We start from the raw sequence: 16403 nt of genomic DNA, 5'->3' as shown, positions 1-16403 counted from the left end.
GTTATGGAGGCTCTAGGAGTGTTTCTTCTTTGTATTAATGGGATGATGTCTCATACTCCATTTTGTATTTGCTCTTTGTCCTTCGTTTAATAAAATTTGTAGGTATCCTTAAAAGAAAGAAAATGGAACAAACAACTCTTGATTTTCTCTTCCTCCCCTAAAACAATCTCATTATAAAAAAACTCCCCATTCCTTCCTTTCCATATCCCCCATATTTCATGGTTTCGAGGACCCACCATCCAATTACATAACACTTGAGACACCTTTTGAAAAATACAGATTCCAAGTAATGCTTGCTTAACCTTCAGAAAAGATTGTTGATAATCCCTAATTGCTGCGGATTATGCTTCAGGGGGGCAGAGACAGTGGATCCACCTATTCATCCATTGCCTGTTTGCTCAGAAGGTGTGGGAGAGGTCTATAGCCTTTTGCCGCATAAAATGGGTAGTGTCGGGGACAATTGTTGACCTTCTAGCAGTGTGGCTGGGGGGAGGGATCTTGAAAAAGGAGGTCAAATGGTGGCGGTTAGTAATGATGGTGGTTATGTGGGCAATCTGAGAGAGAGGAATGATCGATTTTTGCAAAACAAGAGAGAATAAAAAATGGTTGTATATAAAAAGGCTAAAATGTATCTGATAGGGTGGATTTTGGGCTTAAAGGTTTTCGATCCAAGTGATGGATCACTATTAGAAGAGATGTAAAATTTTGTACATGGATCCTTGTGCTCATTTTTCTAATAAAAATTAACTGTTATCTTTCAAAAAAGAAAAAGAAAAAGTAATGCTTGGTTAACTTGATATGATTAATTTTGTCATTTTCTATTGCAAGTCAACTTGTCATTGATGTCCAACTATTTTAATGCTGGAAATAATGTGGCGGAACCTTTGTGATGGTTTACAGGTTGTCGTTGTCTCAGGTGAAACTGGTTGTGGTAAGACAACACAGCTTCCTCAGTACATCCTAGAATCTGAGATAGAAGCTGACCGTGGAGCAGCCTGTAGTATAATTTGCACTCAGCCAAGAAGAATATCTGCTATGGCTGTTTCCGAAAGAGTTGCTGCTGAGAGAGGAGAGAAATTGGGTGAATCTGTGAGTTTTTTCTCTGCAAAGAATTCGCAGTATAATTTCTCAGGCTCAACTTCATTTTTCTGAGGGGTTATTACTTTCCTTTTTCAAACAAAGCATTTTAACATTTTCCCACATTCTTCCTTACTCAAGTATTTTCTGGTTTGTAGGTTGGTTATAAAGTTCGGCTAGAGGGGATGAAAGGGAGGGATACTCGTCTTCTTTTTTGCACCACAGGCATTTTATTGAGGAGATTACTAGTTGATAGAAATCTGAAAGGCATAACTCATGTTATTGTGGATGAAATCCATGAACGAGGGATGAATGAGGGTAAGTTGTTTACTGAATTCAAGTTTCAGGTGTTTTAACAGTGGAATCTCACCAGGGTTGTGTTGAACTCAGATTTTCTTCTCATTGTGCTGAAAGACCTCCTTCCCCGTCGACCAGAATTGAGGCTTATTTTGATGAGTGCAACCCTAAACGCTGAACTTTTCTCATCCTACTTCGGTGGGGCTCCAATGATTCACATCCCAGTAAGTTCAAGATGTTAATGACCAGTACTGGATGCACAGAAACTCCCAATCTCCCCTATTCATGGCAGAAGTAATTAATGCTTTCATTAGTTATCTGCTTATCAGAAGTCTTTATGATATTCTAGATTTAACTTCTTGGATCTAGAGTTTTGTCAGTATGACTTCAGATCTTTCCAAAAAAAAAAGTTGTCTGTATGAGCCTGGTGATGGTCCTGTGGATGTGATGTTCAACTGAGGCTTTCTGTTCTGTTTTCAGGGTTTTACATATCCAGTTCGAACTCATTTTCTGGAGAATTTTCTGGAAGTTACTGGTTATAGGTTGACTACATACAATCAGATTGATGATTATGGGCAAGAAAAGAAGTGGAGAATGCAGAAACAGGTCCTTAGCAAAAGGAAGAGCCAAATCTCGTCTGTTGTCGAGGTATATAGATCTTGTAAGACCCTGTTTACTTTGCTATGTCAAGTGTCGTTCTTTTCGTTACATCTTTCTCCATCTTTATGTCTGGGCAGGATGCACTCGAAGCTGCTGATTTTAGGGAGTATAGCTTGAGGACTCGTGAGTCTTTATCCTGTTGGAATCCAGATTCTATCGGTTTCAACCTCATAGAGAATGTTTTATGCCACATATGTAGACAAGAAAGGCCTGGTGCTGTTCTGGTATTTATGACTGGGTGGGATGACATAAATTCTCTGAAGGAGCAGCTCCAAGCTCATCCTCTTTTGGGAGATCCAAGTAGGGTTTTGTTGCTTGCATGCCATGGTTCTATGGCCAGCTCAGAGCAGGTAATTTCACTACTATTTCATTGATGGGTTGTGCAGTTTGACTTAAAATCACACTCGCATGCATATTTTTTTTTTTTGGAATGTGTCCTAGAATAAAATATTTGTTTACGAGTCCTTAAGTTCGTCTCTGAGTGTGTGTCAGCTTATAATTTTATATAATCCTGACTTTGTATCTACAATCGGGTGGCTTAGGTCCTTGAGTTTAACATATCAATCAATCGATAATTTGATATGGAGTCTTTCACTCTTTTGGGCACCTTTTTCTAATCGTAAGATAAAATTTTACTAGAAAACCCCCAGGAGGAAACAGTACACCCATGGGAAACATGTGCTCTTTAGGACACTTGGAAACTCTAATCTGGTAGGTTGCCCTAATTCGTCCAACTCCAGACACGTTTCTTGTTTCTGATTTATTCTCTTGTGTCCAATGTTACATAGATCCTTTTCCCCCCCTCATACTAAAGCTTTTAGTTTGATGCATATAATATTTCTGAGAGTTACGAGCTTGTTTCTTTTCTTTTGTGGTAAAGATGTAGTGGTCGTCATATATCACTTGCATCTGTTTGAAGTTAAATCATTATAGGTCATGTTTCATTTGCTCCTGTCTATTCTCTGTTTAATATTCCCTTTCACTTATTCATGGCTGTCATTTGCAGAGGTTGATATTTGATAAACCTGAAAATGGAGTGCGGAAAATTGTGCTTGCTACCAACATGGCTGAGACAAGCATTACCATCAATGATGTTGTTTTTGTTGTTGACTGCGGGAAGGCAAAAGAGACATCTTATGATGCATTGAACAATACTCCTTGTTTGCTTCCTTCTTGGATCTCTAAGGCTGCTGCTCGACAAGTAAGATTATATTGGGTCATTTCTTTGATGACTCATTTAAGTGGAACGTTTCTTCTTCAATATCTCATTCAGCAGCTAGTGAGAATTTCAGATTAGATTCAATAAGCCAGTGAAGATGATCTGCGCCCTGAATATTTATTATGAGGAATGATCACCTACAACCAGTTACACTACAACCCATTTTGTCTTTTTTGAAGATTAAGAAAGGTTTTTATTGAGAAACTAGTTAAACTAGATTACGAAAGAGTGAGATTGCATTTTATTAAGAAAGGAGGAAAACTACAAGCCCTTTCATTTGCCCTTTAGAAGTTCCGTTTCCAAAATTTGCCTTGAATTTTCCATTGGTAAGTGGAACCTCCCTTGGTGCGTTGGGGGAGATTTCAATGTTGTTCATTTCATTCATGAGAAATCTATGGGGTCTCGGATTTCCTCTAGTGTGTGGGGGTTTTCGAGCTGGTTACTTATGAACTGATGGACCTTCTCATGGGGGACATTCGCTTTTCTTGGTCTAATGGTCGTTCTCCCCCGGTTATGTCTCTTCTCGATAGATTCTTTGTTTCGCCGGATTGGGTTGATCATTTCAAGTTTGCTCACCAAAGGGGCATCCCAAAACCGGTTTCAAATCACTGCCCTATTCTTCTCAAGGTCGATGAAATCAACTGGCGCCCAAAACACTTTAGGTTTGAATTAGCCTGGCTTGAAGTGGAAGGTTTCAATTCTCTCATTCTGATTGGTGGTCTTCCTTTACGATAGAGGGTTTCGAGGCTTTAAGCTCTTTAAAAAGTTACAATTGTTAAAGTAGAAGCTCAAAGTCTGGCATTGAGAGGTCTTCGGCCAAAGGGAATCTCAAATGTCATCTCTCCTCGGTGAGATCCAGGCCCTGGACATTAAGGAATAGGAAGGCCACCTTTCGGAAGATGAAATTGCTGCTCAGTGGAGGTCGATCCTAACGGCTAAGTATGGGCCCTCCCCGTCGTGATGGTGGACTAAACCGTCCTCCCTTTATAGCTCTTCCCTCCTTTGGAAAGCGTTTGCGAAAGTGGCCCTGAATGCGTTCTCAAATTTGAGGTTTGCTTTAGGGAACAAAGAGTGTATTAGATTATGGGAGGACCCTTGATGTGGTGACTCCTCCCTTAGGTATGCTTTCCTACCTTAGCAGCCCTCAGTTTTGTTGAAAACATCTCTGTCGCCGATTGTTTTTCTTTGCAAGGGAGGGCGGGGTTTGGTTACCGCCGCTGAGGAGAAACCTCTCGGACAAGGAAATTTTGGACCTAATGGCTTTTCTCTCTCATTTATAGGTCATGTCCCCATCTCAAGGGGGCAGATGATTATCTGGTTTGGAGCCACGCAAGTTCAAGGACCTTCTCGGTGCGATCTTTCTACGTTATTCTTGCAACGTCGGGCTCTCCGATTGTCTGTTGCCATTCGGGTGCCATGTGGTCTTATGGGGCTCCCCTCAAAGTGGTAGCTTTTGCCTAGCTGGTCAAGTCAATAAGAATCGGGTTCTTACTATAGATAATCACATAAAAAGGAGTTTGGTTCTCCCAATTGCTTGTGTTCTCTGTCTCCAAGATGCCAAGTCCAACGATCACCTCTTCTTCCATTGCTTCTTTTCTTTGGAGATTTGATATTGAGTATTAGCGTTGGCTGGGGTTTGCTGGGTGATGCCAACCTCCATTGATGATCTTTTTTGTTCTTGGCGTGCAGGTGATGGGAGGCTACTAGGCAGAAAGTAGTGGTGAATCCTCTTCTTAGTAGTTCTTTGGGCCATCTGGTCCAAGTGGAACAACCGCTGCTTTCGCGGCTTAAGAGGTTCATTAGCTGGGTTTTTTTTTTTTTTTCTTGAGTCTTGTGTTTGTTTAGGGACCAAGCACCTTGATGTTATTAGGGGTTCCTCCCAGCCGTGGGGCTGGTGTGTTGTATGTTTAGCTAGTTTCTTTCTTTGCCCCTCTTTTATGTGTGTGTGTGTGTGTGTGTGTGTGTGTGTGTGTGTGTAACTTTTGTGCTTTGTTTATGCTTCTCTTGGCTTTGCTGAATAAAATTCAGTTTTTAAAATGGGTTGTAGGTGGTCAGTCCTCATCTATTCGTGGTAGATCTATGAAATGGTTTGTTCACTTACATAAATCTATGATATCAAGAATGAATGAGATAATTTCTTGCATTTCAATACTTAGTAATTCCATTTATTGCATTAATCCGAACTTTGAACTTGAGCTGCAATTCTTTTTATAGTTATATGAATGAGAATGTCCTTTTTTTTCTAAGGAAATGTGTCTGGGCTTTTGATTCGATCTTATATGTTCTATCTCTCTCTCTCTCTTTATATATATATATATATATACAGTGTTCGAAGTATCGGTATCGCTACAAGTTTCGTTGGCCAGGGATATGGAAACAATATCGATATCCGCCGATAATATCGCTGATAACCAGAAATGTGGGGAAACATGGGGAAAACGGTGGAATTTTCAGCAAAACTTCAAGATATGTTAAAATCATATTTGGAAATATTTTTTTTAAAAAAAAATTGCAAAAATAATGCATATATAACAAGTTTCCATTTAATGGGGCCTTAAAAGCATGTGTTGTTGTAAGAAATCAGTCCAACCATCCCATCCAGCCTATTTAACCATCCAACCTTCTATCCAAACATCCATCGATATTACAAAATATCAACAACACATGATATTTCCCCAAGAAATCATCAACAATTGGAAATGAAACAAAACTTTGTGGTCTCAATATCGCGAATGTTGCGATATTGATAATATCAAGATATTATCAATGACAGATTGAACACTACATACAACCATGTGCCCATGAAAAAAACTTTGAAATAAAAATTTACGATGGAAATATCGTCAATACACTTATGATCCAAGCATTACCTAGAATTTACATAGTAAAAAATATTGGCGATACAATGGCGATATTGATGCATTGGCAATACAAGCGACACTTAGAATTTACATAGTTGAAAATATTGGCGATTACATTAGCGATATTGATACTTTAGCGGTACTTAGCAATACATTGCTAATACCTAGAATTTCTAATACTATCAACGTTATCAGTATCGCTACCAATGTTATCGATATCGTTGAGCTGGAGATAAAGATAATATCGGAGATAATTCGAACTGTATACACACACACACACACACACACACACACACACACACACACACAGTGTTCGAAATATCAGTATCGCGCAATGTATCGCACCCTTGGGATACAGAAATGTATCGGTTATCGCATGGGATATATCATTTGTATCGCATAATTTATTGCACTTTTTGGGAAACATGGGGAAACATTGGGAAAATAGTTGAATTTTTCAATGAAACTTTAAGGATTATTAAAAATATTAAAAAAGACCTTAGTACACACTTTTAAATTATAAAATCTCAAAAAAGAAGGGCACATAATAAGTTTCCTTTGTATAGGGTCCTAAGTTATGCGTTGTCTGATTGAACTAAGACAACTATATCTAGTATCCACCCCATCCATTTGTTTTTCCATATCATTGTAAGACATTATGCAAAAAATTAAGCAGATCCAATAATCAAGTAGACCATATCATAGGAAACAATGGTGATTGACTAATAGTGGGCCACAAGTTTTGGATCAAGCTGATAATTGTTTTTTCTCTTCATTCAAACTTATGTGAAGTTATTAGCAGATTTGATGCCTAATAAAATATAGGGAAAATTAAGGTGCACCCTAAGAAGTTTTTAATGGTACCATGTTCAACTACCACAGTTTCCTTGAGTATAGTCCACCTGATAATTGGATCTTCTTAATTATTGGGATCATGCTGTAAAATGATTTGAAAAAAATGGATGGACAGTGTGGATACAGAATACACACGTCAAGTTGGACCCCACAGTAGGGGCTGTACGGTCTTAGGTGAGTCTGGGGTCTCACCTAATCCACTCAAATACACTATTACAGTACTAAGTAAACTTTGTTGGGCCCACTGCGAATATACATGGTTTATCCACACTGGCCATCCGTTTTTCCAGATCATTTTAGGGGTTGAGCCCAAATTTGAAACATATCCAAAGCTCAAATGGACCATACTGCAAGAAACAATAGGAATAATGATTTCCACCGTTGGAACCTTCCTAGGGCCTACAGTGATGTTTATTTTTCATCCAACCTATTCATAAGATCACAAAGATGTGGATAAAGGAAAAGAACAAATATCAACTTGATCCAAAACTTCTTTGGCCCCCAAGGATTTTTTAACGGTAGATGTTCAATTCGCACTGTTTTCTGTGGTGTGGTACACTTGAGCTTTGGATATGCTTCACTTTTTGGGCTAAAATCATAAAATTATATGGTAAAATGGATGGACGGAGCGGATAAAATACATGAATTATAGTGGGCCCCACAGAGTTTACTCACTACATCATCCGCTTCCCACCACACTGCAAAGATGTCGCAAAACGCTCCTCCAACTCGAGTTGTATGAACGATTCAAAGTTAAATGGGCCCCACAGTAATATATTTATTATATCTATACCGTTTATGCATTTGGAGAGATCATTTTAGATCAAATGAGTAATATCCAAAGCTCAAGTGGACCACACCACAAATAGCAGTGGGGACTGATTCTCACCATTAAAACATTCATAGGGCCCACCATAACGTTTACTTTTCATCCAATCCATTCATTAGGTCACACAAATTTGGATGAGGAGGAAAAACAAATATCATATCGATCCAAAACTTTTGTGACCCCCAAAAGGGTTTCTATGGTAGACATTCAATCTTCCACTGCTATTTTCAGTGTGGTCCACTTGATCTTTGGATCTGTCTTATTTTTTGGCTCAAACCTTACGACGAGCTCGCCAAATGGACGAACGGTTTGGATATAACACATGCCTCATGATGGGACCCACCGAACTTGCTGACGTCAACACACCAGTTAGTGGTGTGCGGTACACCACTATTCCAAAAAAAGGGCCGGACGCCCTTTTTTTTCTAAGCAGAGAGGCTTCCAGCCCCAAAATATCTCCCAAATCTTCGGATTTCGGCGACGATTCTCCAGATTTCGAGGAGGATTTCCCCCGATGTTGCCCAAATATTCAGATTTCTTCGGATTTTGATGGATTTCTTTCCCAAATTGGAGATTTTGTTTGCACTAACCTATGAAAGAAGCTTCGATTCGAATGGCCCACTGAATGGAAGCTTCCGATGATGACGATCTCTTGTATAGGTACCGAAATCCAGTTTCTCTGTTTTTTTTTTTCGATTTTTCTGGATAATGATGTCGTCCGCGTAATTTTTTTTAATTACTTTCTTGGTCTCTTTCGGAGGATATCGTGTCGCTGGACTGCGATACTGACAATATCGGCTGATAGTATCAATATTACGAACACTCTATATATATATATATATATATAGAGAGAGAGAGAGAGAGAGAGAGAGAGAGAGAGAGAGAGAGAGAGAGGTCTCAAGTCCAATTGGTTGGACCAGAATGGTCCACCCAACTAATAACTTCTAACTAGAGCTAGACATGAACGAGCTAGCTCGGTTAACTCACTTGGCTCGGATAAGCTCGACTTGAAAGTTGGGTTCGGGCCAAGTCGAGTTGTTTTTTTTAGCTCAGAAAATTTTCAAACCGAGCTCGACTCGAAGCTAGGCTTGAATTAGACTATGCTCGACTCGGCTCGACTTATAACTTAATTATATATATATATATATATAAACTCAAATTTATTTATTTTTTTGAAAAGTTACAAATTAGATTTAAGGGGAAAAAAAAACCGGAAATACAAAAGAAATAGGCTGCACCACCGAGGGAGCTACACAGCCTACTAAAAGCCTTAAAAAAAAGCAGATTACAGCCCTTTAATTTTTCTATGTTAACAACCCATTCAACAATTAACAATCTAGCTCTAGTTGCGACGTAATCTACTGATTTGGATATCCCGTTAAAGCATCTGTCATTTCTTTCTTCCCAAACTGCCCACCACACAGCGAGCAACACCATTCTCCATAGCGGCAACTTGTTCTTCTCAAAATGAATCCCAAGCCAAGCCTTTAAAAAACATCCACCCCCTTCTCATCTTGCCATGCCAACTTAATCAATATTTTATATTATATATAATATAAAAAAGGGCCCGCTCATATAAAAACTAAAAAGAAAACGTCCGCCCCCTTCTCATTTTGCCCCAACAGACTTAAGCGTTGAGCCCCCTTCTCTCTCTCTCTAACCCTGTCCTGTTCGTCCAGTTGTCCTTGGAGTAGGCGAGCACTGACCCGAGCCACCTTCTCTCTCTCTCTCTCTCTCTCTCTCTCTCTCTCTCTCTCTCGCTCTCTCTCTCTCTCTCTACCTGTCCGTCAAGCACCCCATGGGTGCCCTAAGCTGACCTGAGCCCCCTTCTCTTTCTCTCTTCGTTACTGTTCGTCTGGTCATCCCCAAAGCAAGCAAGCCAAGCATCCTGTGGGCTCTCTCTCTCTCTCTCTCTCTCTCTCTCTCTCTCTCTCTCTCTCTCGCACACTGCACACAACAAGGTTACCTTCTCTCTCTCATTTTGGGTGCTTGGTAAAGCTAGACACCAAGCCGCTCGCCATAAATAGCCCGGCCGTCCCTGTCATTGGGTCATTGGGAATTTGGTATTTGGGAGCTTGAACTCGAATGCTCAAAACTCGAACTTGGCTCAAAAACTCGAGTTCGAACTGGCCTGAGCTACTAACCAAACTGAGCTGAGTTGGCCAATCAGGCTTGAGGACCGAGCAGAACTCGAGCTGGGGTAGGTTGCTGGCCGAACCGAACTGAGTTGTGCCAAGCTTGACTCGGTGTCCAAGTTTACTTCTAACTTGCTAAGTGCATGGGACATCCAACCCATTCAATAGATTGGCCTCATCATGAGGAACACTTCTTGCAAAAATCAGCCCCATCCACTGACTAAGTGGACAACACTTGTATTTTGCTATTTGTCAATGGCTATACACTGTTTTCTATGGTGTGGCTCACTTGATGATTGGATAAGGCTGATTTTTGCACTAGGTGATCCTCATGGTATTGGGAGGATTGGATCTCACAGGCACTTAACAGGTTAGAAGCTATGTGTGTGTGTGTGTCTCCAAAAAAGAAATGTATATTATTGTGGAAAAGTAAATGCATCCCTGGATCTTTTCTTTTCATTTTTTTTTATAGATTAGGTGAGTTTAGTGTTGAGTTGAATTGATCATTGATCCATGGGTTCACAAACACTGAAATGGAGTTTTTTTTTTCTTTGCATGTGAAAAAAGAAAAGGAATTATAAAACATGTGATGTGGCCACAGAATTGGGTTTGTGGATATTCATTTTTCATATGTTCGCAAACAGGCGTTTCATGAGTAACCGTGGACTTTGAAGATGCATGTTATAGGATGTGTGCCGAGATCATTGCTCCTTAAAATTTATGTAGCTGTTTGGTATGAACAGTGTTCCATTCTTTGTAGTGCATGTATGATGCACTTTATTTGATTAAAAGCTTAAGGGCGTGCTTGGATGCTGATGCTGACGATGAATGATGCTGTAGTTTCCTTCTCAATCATATTGAGGTCCTGGCTACTAATTGCTATTATATGATTTTCAAGTTGGACTTGAAAGAAGCGCACCTGCATTTTGAAGCCTACTTCCTCATTAGGAATACTAGGAAACACCATTAACTTTTCTTACTTCATCTTGATTAAACTGAACGTTCCCAATTCAACCCACTTGTGCATGCAAATGCAGCCTAACATCGCTTTAGTGTCATGACAAAAGTTTCTCTGCTCTTGTTAGAAATTCTTTGAGACTTTTCACTTAGCGTAGTTATATCTGCTTCTGGTGATCTTTTATGTAGAGAAGAGGAAGAGCTGGTCGTGTTCAACCTGGCGAGTGTTACCATCTCTATCCCAGATGTGTGTATGATGCATTTGCAGATTACCAGTTGCCGGAACTTCTAAGGACACCTCTACAATCTCTTTGCTTGCAAATTAAGAGTCTGCAGCTTGGAAGCATTTCAGAGTTCTTATCTAGGGCTTTACAATCGCCTGAACTACTGTCGGTATGTGTAGATTGTGATCTGCTTTTCTTTCTGCTCGCATATTTTCATTGAATTACCTGCATGGCAACTACGGTGCAACCTCCACATTTTTATTTTATTTTTCTGAGGAATTTGGTAGCATTTCCTTAACTTCCCCTCCACTTCTGTTTGCCCCACAGTGTCTTTCTGCATGGCTCATGTTATAACAGTTACTGAAGGACATTTATCTTGCAGGTCCAAAATGCTGTTGAATATCTGAAAATCATTGGGGCTTTGGATGAGAATGAAAATCTTACGGTTCTAGGTGCGCATGTTCTGCCCGGTGTACGTTGATGCTTTGTTATTCAACATTGTAGATATTTTTAGACAAATGAACTTAGTTGCAGTCTTAAGATGAGCATACCTCTCTGCTTGGCCTCATACTTTGTAAACTGCTTGTCAGGGCGCCACTTATCAATGCTCCCTGTGGAACCTAAACTTGGAAAGATGCTTATATTGGGGGCCATATTCAATTGCCTCGATCCTATATTAACAGTTGTTGCTGGTCTAAGTGTCAGAGATCCATTTTTAATGCCATTCGACAAGAAGGATGTAAGTAAACTGGCCCATGTATTTACTTTAACCTATGTTCAACCATTCCATGTTATCCTAATTAGGGATTTCATTTTCTTTTTCTAGTCTGTTTTTAATATCCTTTTTCAATTTCCCATAAAATTTTTATTTTATTAGCATACGCTGCTTCAAAGTTTATTTTCTCATAGATTTATCACTACTCTCCAGTAATGAGCTTCTTATCTAATATCTCTAGTTTCTTTTTTGCAGCTTGCTGAATCTGCAAAATCTCAATTTTCTGCTCGAGATTATAGTGACCATCTGGCTTTGGTCCGAGCCTACGACGGTTGGAAAGATGCTGAAAGGGAGCAATCCGGATACGATTATTGCTGGAGGAATTTTCTCTCATCACAAACACTAAAAGCCATTGATTCCCTCCGAAAGCAATTCCTTTTTTTGCTTAAAGATACTGGTCTGGTTGATGCCAATTCTGGCATGTACAATTCATGGAGCCATGATGAACACCTCATCCGAGCCATCATATGTGCCGGTCTCTATCCTGGAATTTCCTCAGTCGTGGTGAGTTCATTTGTTTAGCTTCTTTTTATATCTGGCTACTATTATGGGCGCCATAACTTACGGGTCCCAGTATTTCATGTTTAAATTTGAAAACAATTGGTTCAATGTTAATGTTTCTGTTGTTTATCCTTGAAGAATGCTATATTAGCATTTAAACTAAACATGTTTTAGCAGTCACTGATAGCTAAAAGCTCTAGATAACAAAAGCCTGCACACTAATAGGTAGCGTTGGTTTTAGTCTAGGAGGAATATCGTTGAGTCCATTACAAACACTAATCCTAAGCTATTTTTCAGAATAAGCAGAAATCGATATCATTAAAGACAATGGAGGATGGCCAGGTCCTTCTTTACTCTGTAAGTACGTTTGTTTTTTTGTTGCTATGTTTGTTCATGTTGATATTGGATTTTGTAAAGCATTACTTTTTGACTTGTACTGTTATGTACCGATATTCCCTCTCCTATGCTCTAACATTTCCAATTTGATGTTATTTTTTATTCGTTTCTGCTCTAGAACTCAGTCAATGCACGGGAGCAGAAAATTCCATACCCATGGCTAGTCTTCAACGAGAAGGTGAAAGTGAACTCTGTGTTTCTCCGGGATTCAACAGCTGTATCTGATTCGGTACTGCTTCTATTTGGCGGAGAGATCTGTCAAGGGGGACTTGTAAGTTGCCGTGCCAATATATTCACCTTCATGGATTATGATCTCTTCCTCAGTTTATATATCCAAGCAGGTTTAATGCTTGTATTTATTCATGTGAATGAAATTTACTTTACATTATTTTGCTATTCTGCAGGATGGGCACTTGAAAATGTTAGATGGATACTTGGAGTTCTTCATGAAGCCTTCACTCTCTGAAACGTACCTAAAGCTAAAAAGAGAGCTTGAGGAACTAATTCAACAAAAGGTAAACCTTGTGTTACGGTGGTCCCAGAAATACTTCCAAGGGTTGGATAGTTCTGAAATTCTGCTTTTTTAGCAGCAGATGGGAAGCTTCAGCCCCAAAATGATGATTTAGGGGCAGAAAAAATCTGGAAAATAGAAACATTGCTTAGTGCGATTTCTTTTCTTTTTTTGAAGGATTGCTTAGTGCAATTTCCATTTCCACATTGCCCAAATGCGACATGGATTGGTTCCTCTCAAATTGTGAACTAATAGTGGTTTAGCAGTACTTCCAAACAGGTCGCAAGTTTTCCATCTAAGTTGGCTTTTCTAGTGGCAGCTGTAGCTTTCCCTACTCAAACCTGCACTTGCCAAGATGTGCCCCATCTTTATAATCATTCATATTGTAAAATGAATTTATCAGCTTGCATTTCATGGTTTGTTGTGTCTGACACCTCTAGATCTCATCTGATGTAATCTGCATGTCCTTGTCTAACTCATAGGGCAGACTCTAAACTTTTTCATCCATACTTTGAAAATTCAACTCGATATCTTCCCGGGACGGTTTAACTTGAAGACTCATTGAGTCCTTACTTGACTCAATATTTTAATCATCATCATTATCATCATGCCATAACTTACAGTTAAACCGTAGGTCAGTAAATCTTTTCATACTACCTCCACCCACGTCCTCTTGGGCCTTCCCCATGCCCTTTTACGGCCTTCAACTCTTACCAACCCACTCTCTCCAACCAGTGTAATTCTTGGTCTGTTGCACACGGCAAAACCATCTAGTCTACTTTTCCTCATCTTATTACCTATTGGTGATACTCTTGTTCCCTCGAATGCATTCATTCCTAATTCTATCCTTCCTGGTCCTGTGACTCCAGCATCCTCATTTTAGCTACCGTAACCAATATTCTGTCCCATAAAGCATGGCTGGTCTTATAGCTAGTCCTATAAAATTTCCCTTTCTGTTTGAGTGGTATACAACGATTACATAAAACTTTAGAGACACATTTCCATTTCTCCCACCCAGCTTGGATTGGGAAACATCCTTCTCGACCTCTCCACTCATGAATAATCAGCCCAAGATATTTGAAGTAGTAGTTTCGGGAAACTTCTTGGTCACTAATTCCTCATTTCCACTCCTAATGTTACTAAAATTGCACTCCATCTACTCTGTATTAGTACAACTAATTTTAAATCCTTTCCATTCTAAAGCACCTCTCTATTTATCTAGCTTTGTGTCTACACCACCACTCATCTGTCTACGCCACCACTCATCTCGTCAATCAAAACTATATCATCTGCAAACAACATGCGCCACAGTATCCCTTCTTGCAAATGCCTCATAAACTCGCCCATAACTAATGCAAAAAAAGTACAGGCTCAATGCCAACCCTTGGTGCAAGCCTACACTAATTGGGAACTCGTCTCTCCACTAGTGGTCCTCACTTGTTATTGTCATTGGGCGAGTGACTTAGTTGAGTCATAAATATCGGGCGAGTAACTCTATGAGGCTTGTCGGGTCCCAACCGAGTCTTGATTTGGTCAAGTTCACTCAGCCGAGATTTAAGTCGAGTTACCTTGTTTTAGAACCACGTTTTCACCTCGAAAGGCAGACAGCTTCATATTAGCTATTTCAATTGATAAATTTCTTATTGTTTCTCTGTTTTGATTAAAGCATACTGCTGATTGCTGATATGCTTTTTGATGGCAGCTTCTTGATGCCAAAACAGACATCCACGTCAATGAACAGCTCCTATCAGCGGTGCGGTTGCTTGTATCAGAGGACCCGTGTGAAGGCAAGTTTGTCTTTGGCCGGCAGGAGCTAAAACCCTCGAAATCACCATTGCCACTTACAAGAAGCAGCACGGGCTCTGGGGGCGACAATCCCAAGAGCCATCTGCAAACGTTGCTTGTCAGAGCTGGACACGAAGCTCCAAGGTACAAGACAAAGCAGCTCAAGAACAACCAATTCAGAGCCATGGCTGAGTTTAATGGGATGCAGTTTGTCGGGCAGCCGTGTAACAGCAAAAAGCTTGCAGAGAAAGATGCTGCAGCCGAAGCTGTGGAATGGCTGACGGGTGAGACTACATCAAGCCACAAAGAGGTTGACCATACGTTGATGCTGCTGAAAAAGAGTGGCAACAAGAAACAGCAAAGCAAGCGTAAAATCCGAAGGTAGAAGAGAAACCAAAGCTAAAGACAATACATGGGATTGAACTTATTTTGCAAGAATGGATGCCACCATTGTGGAATTTGGCTTGATTTACAACGTGGGCGGGACCCTTTTGGCACGGAGGTTATATCCAGCTCTGACAATCCTATTCATCCGGTCAGAATGTACGGCTAACGATGATCAATCTCCCTTCGAGCCATTCATTTTCAGAGGCAGAAGAAAATTTCCTTCTGTCATGACCCTCAATCAGAAAGCATGAATAGAAAGATTACATACATAAAAAGAGATGAGCTTCTATGATGATCTAAGGCAGCAAACACCAGTCTGTATATTATCATTTGTTGTTGAGAATCATTAAAAAATACCAGTGTAGGATTTGTAACCAAGTTCCAACTTATTTATACCATCTATTCCTGAAATGCACATCTTTCATCGGACCGTCCAATTTTCTTTCTGCACTGCTTTGAATGTTCATATGCAGGTTGCTCGATAAAACTTTTATACGGTTCCCTCGTCACAGTATGACTGTGAGAATGGTCAACGATCAGGAACATTAATATGGTGGGCCACTTGATCGTCTCTAGGCTGAAATGCCAGTGATTGGACAATTCAAACCATTTTGTTGCGAGTTTTAGTGATTGAATGTGGACCGTTGCTCTTACAGTTCCTTGTGCAGGCCCCTACTTACCAGATAGTTATGATGGTCTGCTTCCATAGCGATTCGGAATACTGCCCATCTTTGTGGGGGCCACCCAAAAATCACTGATCATCGGACCTGATTGGGCCCGTATTGTGGGGTGGGAGCTGAATAGAGTTTTTCCTCTTTTTTAGGCGTTTGCCCCATTTTGTTCCTGAAATGCCCTCAACAGACAGGTTAGGCCTGCCTATATGGCCCACCCAATCAATTGGGCGAGGAAATTTATACAACGGCTGGGATGAACA

At 40.1% G+C, this 16403-nt stretch overlaps 1 protein-coding gene across 1 annotated transcript in view; it reads left to right on the top strand.

Moving 5' to 3' along the window:
• LOC131237816 (DExH-box ATP-dependent RNA helicase DExH3-like) overlaps nucleotides 1–15895 on the top strand; it is a 38578-nt gene extending 22683 nt beyond the window's left edge. Inside the window, exons 6-19 of the mRNA XM_058235819.1 lie at nucleotides 901–1089; nucleotides 1236–1395; nucleotides 1468–1598; nucleotides 1855–2022; nucleotides 2112–2384; nucleotides 3041–3235; nucleotides 11080–11283; nucleotides 11497–11566; nucleotides 11705–11853; nucleotides 12085–12393; nucleotides 12688–12747; nucleotides 12905–13057; nucleotides 13191–13301; nucleotides 15000–15895. Coding sequence (XP_058091802.1) covers nucleotides 901–1089; nucleotides 1236–1395; nucleotides 1468–1598; nucleotides 1855–2022; nucleotides 2112–2384; nucleotides 3041–3235; nucleotides 11080–11283; nucleotides 11497–11566; nucleotides 11705–11853; nucleotides 12085–12393; nucleotides 12688–12747; nucleotides 12905–13057; nucleotides 13191–13301; nucleotides 15000–15467 — 2640 coding nt within the window. The 3' untranslated portion in view covers nucleotides 15468–15895. The remainder of the gene's footprint in view (nucleotides 1–900; nucleotides 1090–1235; nucleotides 1396–1467; nucleotides 1599–1854; nucleotides 2023–2111; nucleotides 2385–3040; nucleotides 3236–11079; nucleotides 11284–11496; nucleotides 11567–11704; nucleotides 11854–12084; nucleotides 12394–12687; nucleotides 12748–12904; nucleotides 13058–13190; nucleotides 13302–14999) is intronic.
• Nucleotides 15896–16403: the final 508 nt, after the last annotated feature.

Source organism: Magnolia sinica, chromosome 2 (genome assembly GCF_029962835.1).
Source record: "Magnolia sinica isolate HGM2019 chromosome 2, MsV1, whole genome shotgun sequence".
In the NCBI taxonomy this organism is placed as follows: Eukaryota; Viridiplantae; Streptophyta; class Magnoliopsida; order Magnoliales; family Magnoliaceae; genus Magnolia; species Magnolia sinica.
Note: the sequence above shows the minus strand (reverse complement) of the source record. Positions and strands in the feature narration are given on the sequence as shown.